The sequence below is a fragment of the Malaclemys terrapin genome, chromosome 12 (assembly GCF_027887155.1).
Source record: "Malaclemys terrapin pileata isolate rMalTer1 chromosome 12, rMalTer1.hap1, whole genome shotgun sequence".
Lineage (NCBI taxonomy): Eukaryota > Metazoa > Chordata > Testudines > Emydidae > Malaclemys > Malaclemys terrapin.
The window spans coordinates 23261576-23271922 of record NC_071516.1 but is presented as its reverse complement, the minus strand read 5'-3'; the positions used below and the strand labels follow the sequence as shown (position 1 = coordinate 23271922).

The 10347-nt window shown below is 46.4% G+C and overlaps 1 protein-coding gene across 1 annotated transcript in view; it reads left to right on the top strand.

Annotated features, from left to right (window-relative positions):
• The first annotated feature begins 1604 nt into the window (after positions 1-1604).
• The window catches only part of LOC128847004 (protein FAM83D-A-like), an 11002-nt gene continuing 2259 nt past the window's right edge, over positions 1605-10347 (top strand). The window contains exons 1-2 of the mRNA XM_054046323.1: positions 1605-2425; positions 9421-9588. Of these exons, the coding sequence (XP_053902298.1) occupies positions 1964-2425; positions 9421-9588 (630 nt within the window). The 5' untranslated portion in view covers positions 1605-1963. The remainder of the gene's footprint in view (positions 2426-9420; positions 9589-10347) is intronic.

Genomic DNA, 10347 nt, shown 5'->3' with positions numbered 1-10347 from the left:
ATTAACCACCATAAACAGCACATGGAAGAAGTCAAAGTTATCAAGATGTAGCATAGCCATTCTACTCTTCATAACAGCCTATTCTTTAGACACTAGATTTCTTTTGGGGGAAAGAACAGTGCTGTGGAAGAGACCCTGGGTTTATTCTTGCTGTTTCAAACATTCCTCTGATATGGTTTACTCTGAAGAAAAGGGGTAGAATGACTGTTAACGTCACTTACAGCTGTGGCTTCTGAAGCTTTAGCTTTCACCCAGACAGCCTTTGGCAAAAGGGGGTGGGGTAGGCTAATGCCTTGCTTTTATTTTGGCTACTTGCTACCTGGGCAGTGGGAGTTCACCACCTTTTGGAAGTATCAGAGGGGTAGTTGTGGTAGTCTGGTTGTGTAAAAAGTGACAAAAAGTCCTGTGGCACCTTATTGACTAACAGAAGTATTGGAACAATCTTTCGTGGGTGAATACTCACTTCGTCAGACGCATGTCTGGAAGGGCTCCTTCATGTTAAGAGGATGAGAAATCAGAGTAAACAAAATGACCCTCCCCATGCAGGTTTTGTAAATGCAGTTTTAGTGGTTACAGGCAAGGACAAGATCAGTGCAATGCTTTGGTAGCAGGTCTCCTGTGCTGAATGTGCTCTGTTTCTACAACTGTTTTCAATAATTCATTGACAGCCCTGTGGGGCAGGGTAGCCATTCCGAGAGCGCGGATGGGGTTACACAAGGGATTGCTAGGTGGGGAGCGTGGGAGGAAAGCAGGGACTGGTAGAGTTAGAGACTCTCCATTGCTTCTCCCTGGCCCGCTTCAGCAGCTGCCCAGCCTGAGTCAGGGTATCTCCACCAAGGTGAGCTGGGGCATTAGGGCAGGGCTGCCCAGAGGGGGGGGCAAGTGGGGCAATTTGCTCGAGGCCCCGCAGGGGCCCCCATGAGAATGTCAGAGGCTCCCCCCCCAGTGCCTCAGCACGCCGTGTCCAGGAGCGGCCCCGGACAGCGCTGCAGTGGTGTGGCCTGAGCTCCTCCCACTCGGAGCCGCGGGGTAAGGGGGTGGGGCTCCGGGCCAAGCTGCGGGAGCTCAGGTCCTGTGGAGCCATGCTGCTGCAGCGCTGTCTAGGGCTTTCCATGGATGCCACGTGCTGAAGCTCTGGGAGAGGGGGGGAGGCGGGAGTAAGCAGCATGGTAAGGGGGCCAGGGCCAGGCACCCCCTGACCCCCAGCTCTGAGCCCAGCCCCTCTGAACCGGATACCTCCCCAACCCCCATCCCCCCTACAGCCCTGACCCCCAGCTCCGAGCCCAGTCCCTCTGAGCCAGGCACCCCCTGACCCTATCCCCCCAACAGCCCTGACCCCAGCCTCTCTGAGCTGGGCACCCCCCAACACCATCCCCCCACCGCCCTGAGTCCAGCCCCTGTGAGCCGGGCATCCCCCCCCCCCCCCCGACCCAGAGCCCAGCTCCCCACCCAGCCCTGGGCAACAGCAGCACCACCCCCAGGCAGTGACGGCCCATTGGCACCAACCATCACCATCACCCAGCGACAGCCCATTATGTAATTGCAAATGTATACATACCATTAAAGCATTTAATATTTTTAAATAATATATTTTGTGTATTTTCAAATTATTACAAATTAATTTTTGAATGTATTTCACTGGTTATTTTTACATTTCCAAATACATGTTACTAGAGTATTGCAACTTTTTTTTATGGAAGGGGCCCCGGAAATTGCTTTGCCCCATGCCCCCTGAATCCTCTGGGCGGCCCTGCATTAGGGAGCCTACCAGCCGCTTGAACTCAACGACCGTCGCTCCCTTCAGCCTGGGAAGGTGCAAGAGGAGGAGGAGGCAGGGCCCGGCGCTGGGTGGGAGGTGGAGGAGAATTGGGGTGAGGGGGCGTTGGCTGGGTTTAAAACTCCTCATAAAAGGCCTGGTTTAGTGGCTACCCTTGCGGGCTAGTAACAGCGGCCGCAGCTCCCCATGGCGAACCAGTCCCAGTGCCTGGAGGACGCGCCCGGCCGCTGGCCCCCCGGGGAGCCGAGCTCGCCCGAGCTCTACAGCGAGGCGCAGCGGCTGGCGCTGGAGGAGCTGGTGGCGGGCGGCCGGGCCGCTTTCCGCGCTTTCCTGCGCCGGGAGAAGGTGCCCGGCTTCCTCTCGGAGCCCGAGATCCAGGCCATCCTCCAGGCGGCCGCGCCGCCGGCCGGGGCCGAGGACGGGGCGGCCGAGCCCTCGCTCAGCGCCTCGCTGGACTGCTCCTCGCTCACCTACTTCCCCGAGCAGTCGGACGTGGAGCCGCCCGTGCTGGAGCTGGGCTGGCCGGCCTTCTCCAGCGGCTCGTACCGCGGCCTCACCCGCGTGGAGGCGCTTTTCCAGCCCAGCTTCGGGGAGACCATCTACAGCTGCAAGGAGGCGGTGCGCAGGCAGATCCGCTCGGCCAGAGAGGTGAGTCCCCAGCCCGGCCTCTGCGCCCCCTTCCTGCCCGAGCCGAGCCGCCTCCTCCGGGCGTCCTGGGAAACCCGGGGGGATATTGCGCTGCACAACGCTCCTCTGTGCCCGGGGAACTAGGAGCCTGGCCCTGGACGCCGGTGTTGCACTAAAGACCCGCTGGCTTTGGCCCCTAATCTCCAACCAGCTAGGATTAAATTCTGAAATCTGCACTTTAGCATTATTATTTATTGCATTTAAAAACAAATCACTACTTTAATATTTGGTCTTGTAGAAACGTGTGAGTGACATTCATGGTGGTGGTGAGCTTTCCTCTGTGGATAGGCCATCACTACAATCCTGCAGGAGAATGAAGGAAGGGAGAGGCTCCTCAGGGCAGGGATCCTGTCTGCTTTGTGATAAAATCTCTCATACTTTAGAAACTAGTCTTTCGGCAAGGTATGTGTTATATGCATAATAAATGACAGTGTCGTGTGCTTATGGACACTCATTGGCCTTGGCTAGCTCACTAGGGACCTTGGCAATTATGAGTAATGTCATCCCAAAACACATGCTTGTGGCACCTTAGTATCACACCTCACACAGTGTGTCTTTTCAATAAAACCTGATAACTTGTGTCTAACGCACAATGGGTGCTATGTACATAATTCACCTGGGGATCACTCATGCCACGTCTAGGATGGAATATAGCAGCCTTCTGCTTGTACAGTAACTCCTCGCTTAACATAGTAGTTATGTGCCTGAAAAATGCAACCTTAAGCTAAACAATGTTAAGCGAATCCAATTTCCCCATAAGAATTAATGTAAATGGGGGCGGGGGGAGTAGGTTCAAGGGAAATTTTTTTCACCAGACAAGACTATATATATATATATATATATATATATATATATATATATATATACACACACACACACAGTAGTTAAGTTTTAAACAAACAATTTAATACTGTATACAGCAATGATGATTGTGAAGCTTGGTTGAGGTGATGGAGGAAGAGGGTGGGATATTTCCCAGGGAATGCCTTACTGCTAAATGATGAACTAGCACTCTGCTGAGCCCTCAAGGGTTAACACATTGTTGTTAATGCAGCTTCACACTCTACAAGGCAGCACAAATGGAGGGAGGGGAGACAGCATGGCAGACAGAGATACGCACCCTGTGTGTGTGTGTGAGAGAGAGAGATGCGCTCATTGCCCCTTTAAGTACGCTGATCCCACTCTAAGTACACTGCCTTTTTAAGTATCAGGGGTAGCCGTGTTAGTCTGTATCTACAAAAACAACAAGGAGTCTGGTGGCACTTAGTCTTTAAGGTGCCACCAGACTCCTTGTTGTTTTTGCCTTTTTAAGTAGATCAGCAAGTTGAGACAGCAGCTGCTGCCAGCAAGCTCCCTCCCGTGTTCCCCCCCTGTTCTATGGAGATGGAGTAAGTGGGGGGCAGGGAGAGGGGGACACCCTGACATTAGCCTCCCCCCGCACAGCAAGCAGGAGGCTCCCGGGAGCAGCTCCACGGCAGAGGGCAGGAGCAGCACATGGCAGTGGGGTGAGGGACAGCTGAACTGCCTGGCAATTGATGGCCTGCTGGGCGACTGCCGCACAGGGAACTTAGGAGAGCAGGGAGCTGATGGGGAGGGGGGAGGAGCTGATGGTCCGCCCTGGTTCCAAGCCCCCACCAGCTAGCTGCAATGGGCTGCTCTTTCTGCAAGCAGTGGACAAAGCAGGGGGCTGCCAAATGACGTTATAAGGGAGGATTGTACAACTTTGAAGCATGTTCTCTAATTGATCAACAGCATAACAACAAAACAGCGTTAACCGGGACGACTTTAAGTGAGGAGTTACTGTAGTCGTAGAATCATAGAATATTAGGGTTGGAAGAGACCTCAGGAGGTCATCTAGTCCAACCCCCTGCTCAAAGCAGGACCAACACCGACTAAATCATCCCAGCCAGGGTTTTTCAAGCTGGGCCTTAAAAACCTCTAAGGATGGAGATTCCACCACCTCCCTAGGTAACCCATTCCAGTGCTTCACCACCCTACTAGTGAAATAGTGTTTCCTAAGATCCAACCTAGACCTCCACTACTGCAACTTGAGACCATTGCTTCTTCTGTCATCTGCCACCACTGATAACAGCTGAGCTACATCCTCTTTGGAACCCCCCTTCAGGTAGTTGAAGGCTGCTATCAGATCCTCCCTCACTCCTTGTAAGTCATGTGCTCCAGCCCCCTAATCATTTTCGTTGCCCTCTGCTGGACTCTCTCCAATTTGTCCACATTCCTTCTGTAGTGGGGGGGACCAAAACTGGACGCAATACTCCAGGTGTGGCCTCACCAGTGCCGAATATAGGGGAATAATCATTTCCCTTGATCTGCTGGCAGTGCTCCTACTAATACAGCCCAACATGCCGTTGGCCTTCTTGGCAACAAGGGCACACTGCTGACTCATATCCAGCTTCTCATCCACTGTAATCCCCAGGTCCTTTTCTGCAGAACTGCTGCTTAGCCAGTCGGTCCCCAGCCTGTAGCCGTGCATGGGATTCTTCCTTTCTAAGTGCAGGACTCTGCACTTATCCTTGTTGAACCCCATCAGATTTCTTTTGGCCCAATCCTCCAATTTGTCTAGGTCATTCTGGATCCTATCCCTACCCTCCAGCTAATCTACCTCTCCCCCCAGTTTAGTGTCATCTGCAAACTTGCTGAGGGTGCAATTCATCCCATCATCCAGATCATTAATAAAGATGTTGAACAAAACCGGCCCCAGGACTGACCCCTGGGCACTCTGCTTAATACCGGCTGCCAACTAGACATTGAGCCATTGATCACTACCCGTTGAGCCCGACAATCTAGCCAGCTTTCTATCCACCTTATAGTCCATTCATCCAATCCATACTTCTTTAACTTGCTGGCAAGAATACTGTGGGAGACCGTATCAAAAGCTTTGCTAAAGTCAAGATATATCACATCCACCGTTTTCCTCGTCTCCACAGAGCCAGTTATCTCATCATCGAGGGCAATCAGGTTGGTCAGGCATGACTTGCCCTTGATGAATCCATGTTGAATGTTCCTGATCACCTTCCTCTCTTCCAAGTGCTTCAAAATGAATTCCTTGAGGACCTGCTCTATGATTTTGCTGGGGCTAGTCTTAAGTTAGTCTCACTTAAGTTTTTCAGAGGAGAACTGAAGAACATCTCTACTTAGATTTCTTCCTCTGATATCTGTTATGAAGGCAGAGTGTAATTATCCAAGCTGGATCTTGGCCAGGCCATCTAGACTAATAATGCTTCCTTTGTTCAAAATGTTGTGGGATCCCTAATGATTAGGGCTGTCAATTAATCACAGTTAACTCACGCAATTAACTCAAAAAAAATTAATCATGATTAATTGCAGTTTTAATTACATTGTTAAACAATAGAATACCAATTGAAGTTTATTAAATATTTTTGGATTTTTTTCTAGATTTTCAAATATATTGATTTTAAATACAACACAGAATACAGTCTACAGTGCTCACTTTATATTTTTATTACAAATATTTGCACTGTAAAAATTATAAAAAAAGAGACATAGTATTTTTCAATTCACCTCATACAAGTACTATAATGCAATCGCTTTATTGTGAAAGTGCAATTTACAAATGTATTTTTGTTTGTTTGTTACATAACTGCACTCAAAAACAAAACAATGTAAAACTTTAGAGCCTATAAGTCCACTCAGTCCTACTTCTTGTTCAGCCAATCACCAAGACATACAACATTGTTTACATTTTTGGGAGATAATGCTGCCTGCTTCTTATTTACAGTGTCACCTGAAAGCGAGAACAGGCGTTCACATAGCACTTTTTTAGCTGGCATTGCAAGGTATTTACATGTCAGATACGCTGGTGACACTTGTTTAAAAAAAAATGCATTAATTAAATTTTGACTGAGCTCACTGTGGGGGAGAACAGTATGTTTCCTGCTGTTTTACCTGCAGTCTGCAATATATTTCATGTGATAGCAGTCTCGGATGATGAACCAGCACATGTTTTTCATTTTAAGAACACTATCACTGCAGATTTGACAAAACGCAAAGAAGGTACAATGTGAGATTTCTAAAGATAGCTACAGCACTCAACCCAAGGTTTAAGAATCTGAAGTGCCTTCCAAAATCTCAGAGGGACAAGGTGTGGAGCATGCTTTCAGAAGTCTTAAGAGAGTAACACTCCGATGCGGGAACCACACAAAAAGAAAATCAACCGTCTGCTGGTGGCATCTGACTCAGATGATGAAAGTGAACATGCGCTGGTCTGCACTGTTATCAAGCAGAACGCACCATCAGCATGGACGCGTGTCCTCTGGGATAATGGTTGAAGCATGAAGGGACATATGAATCTTTAGCTTATCTGACACGATAAATATCTTGCGACGCCGGCTACAACAATGCCATGCGAATGCCTGTTCTCACTTTCAGGTGACATTGTGAACAAGAAGCAGGCAGCATTATCTCCTGCAAATGTAAACAAACTTGTTTGTCTGAGTGACTGGCTGAACAAGAAGTAGGATTCTGTGGACTTGTAGTCTCTAAAGTTTTACATTGTTTTATTTTTGAATGCAGTTATTTTTTTGTACATAATTCTACATTTGTAAGTTCAACTTTCATGGTGAAGAGATTGCATTACAGTACTTGTATGAGGTGAATTGAAAAAAATTATTTTTCAGCACAAATATTTGTAATCAAAAATAAATTGAGCACTGTACTTTGTTCTGTCAATATATTTGAAAATGTAGAAAACATCCAAAAATATGTAAATAAATGGTATTCTATTATTGTGTGATTTAATCACGATTAATTTTTTTAATCATGCGATTAATTGTGATTATTTTTTTTTAATCACTCCACAGCCCTATTAATGACAATACAGTATTTCTTCTCATCTAAAGAAATGATAGTAAAGGGGAAAACAATTCACACCAGTGAAGGTATTTGCTGTGCTGAGAAGTTCCTTTTCCTTGCATACTCAAACCCTTTGCAGATACCCCGGTGAAGTCAGTGATCCTTTCCAAGTTCTGGGACTGAAGCAGTCCTTCTCTTCAAGCAATACATTTACAGGAAGAGGGGACAATCCCACAATCTCTGACTTAGGATGTGTCTATCAAAACGGTTTGCATTTATGTTGCATCTCCAACTTGGGGTACTTCAGTGTAAGAAACTTCAAGCTAAGAATTAACCATCTTGCCAAAGTTCTGTTTTGGACTGGATATTTACTCCCCATTCCCATATCTCAGTTTATTAAGTGGCTGAATGGTATCAAAGGTCAACTATTTGGTTGTGGAAAGCTGGTGGTGAAACACTTATTTTTAAAAAAAAAAATGTTTTTAAGTAAGCTTCTTACTAGCCCACTCATCTGGTGTTGGAGAGCAACCTGTGGTCCCTGCCTGCCCTGGTGGGTCTTGGGATCAATTTAGAGTTGGGGGAAATGAAGGAACGTTAAGACCTATGTGGCTCAACCTTGCAGATGAAGTCATGCAATACACAAGAGGGAACATAGAAAACAAATATAATTAAACAGTGAGCAAGATGCTGCTGAGCAAAGACATACGGAGATAGTGTTCCCTGATAAGTGATGATTCAGTACTTGATTCTGAATGTATATAAGATTCCTTTTCCTGAGTAACTTATGCATTGACAGAAAGGACTGACAACCAGCAATCTCTCTTTCCCAATTCACTTACCTGCCTTCAGCTATTTAATTGTGTCATTTGCACCCTATGAACCAAAGAGATGTAGTCCCTATTCGCAGACTCTCTAGTTCCTGCTATTGCAATTCCAGGTGTACAAAAGGAAACCACGTGGATGGTGTAGCAAAGAATCTTAGGTGTACTTTCTTGTTATACATTATCAAATGGTAAGTGTCAAAGACAGAATGAATACTCTAAGAAGCAGACTCCCATCATCCTATGAGTTCAATATCTGTTTCCATTTTACTATGTATGACTTTGTGGAAGCGATGATATGCAGAGATTGATTATAATAGGTACCCATTATACTTTAGGTGTGTGTGAAGCAACATATTTGAGACCTAACAGATGTATAGTACACCTGCAATACCCATGTGTTTTCTCTTTGAAGTGCTGTTAGCTTAACCTAAACCCATTCCCTTACCCTTCCATCCCTCAGTATCATGGTGTCCTCTCTCACCTCTGATGCAGAGCAATATAAAAAGCTTTCCCACTGTAGAGCCTGCACATACAGTCAGGGCCGGCTTTAGGCCAATTCCACCAATTCCCCCGAATCGGGCCCCGCGCTTAAGAGGGCCCCACGCCCAGTGGCAGGGTCGCCCAGAGTGGGGGGCAAGTGGCAGAGAATCCCTTCCCTGGCTAGAGGAACCTTTTTAATTTTTACTCACCCGGCGGCGTTCCAGGTCTTTGGCAGCGGGTCCTTCACTCGCTCCGGGTCTTTGGCGGCACTTTGGCGGTGGGTCCTTCAGTGCCGCCGAAGACCCGGAGCGAGTGATAGGAGCGCGGCCCGGTGAGTACAAGCCCCAAGTGTTTTTTTTTTTTTAACGTGTTTTTTTTTTTTGTTTGTTTGTTTGTTTTTTAAGTCATCCCTGTCGGGGCCCCGTCGAAACTGTTCAAATCGGGCCCCGCACTTCCTAAAGCCGGCCCTGCATACAGCCCTGATTCAGCCAGGGATTTTTCTGTTATCAACAAGTTGGTTCAATAAAAGCTATTACGTCATCCACCTTATCTCTCTAATATCCAGGGATATTACAGAATGACCGAACAGGTTGACTATGTCACAATAAAATAACACTTAAAAAAAGTAGCAAGGAAAATGGAAACTTGTCTAGGGAATATGGTATCAATAAAAGGAAACCAACCAGGGGTCTACTTAATTTGGAAGCTAAATTGATTCATACACCCTCTGCCCCTTCTAAATCTCCCCCGGGGTGCTGAGAAAGATAAGACATAGGTCACAAGGTTTTCTTGAACTAATGGTTTCTTCTGTATTTGTTTCAGGTTATTGCTGTGGTTATGGACACCTTCACAGACATTGATATCTTCAAAGACCTTCAGGAAGCCTGTAGCAAGCGGAAAGTTAGTGTGTACATCCTTTTAGATCGTGCTTCATTTCCCCACTTTTTGAAAATGTGCAGAAATCTAGGAGTTGATCTTGAGCAGGAGAAGGTAGGCACTGTGATACTTATGGCAACAAACAACTGGTTATTGGCCCTATTGCAACCATAACATCTGAGTTTTAAAAAGAAATATGATCTATGTAGCGCTTGCTCTTTTTTTTTTTTGTAAGTTTTAACTGATCTTGAAAAACAAGGCATTAACTGCACAAACGATGATGTCTTTAGAGGTGCACTAACACCCAGGTATTATATTGAAGTGATTTTTGTCTTTAACACTTGTTATGGGATTGCTGAAAGCACTGCAGACACTTTTTTCTTTATTTAAATAGCTGTAGCCATCTCATAAAGTAAACTGACTTTCCTTAGAATTGGGAATCTTTCTGATGAATGTCTTAATGTTTCTGGCCCAGATGATTAAAGTTTTTTCCTTCTTCTAGGAAATCTGTTGAAAGAGAGGTTCTCTTCCCACAAACATAAATTATTTAAAGGGGGAGGGGACTCATACTGGGTAAACACATAATCCACTATATTTTTTAGTCCCTTCTTTTGTAAGGACACAAAGGAGGTTTCAGTTCAGTTTAGTCCATTTCTTATTCCCTGAAGGACAAATACGTTGAGTGGTCTTGTTAGTCCAACAGTGTCAAGGCTCACTCCTTTACAAAGAGGGAGACTAAATTCTGGTTCAAATTTTCACTTCGTGTTTTGCTCCCTAAGCCACAAGAACCCCTTAGAATGGTCATTTGACTCCTTAGGAGAGAGAATCTTATGCCACTCAGCAGCATCCTGTGTTAGCTGATCAACAGCGGTC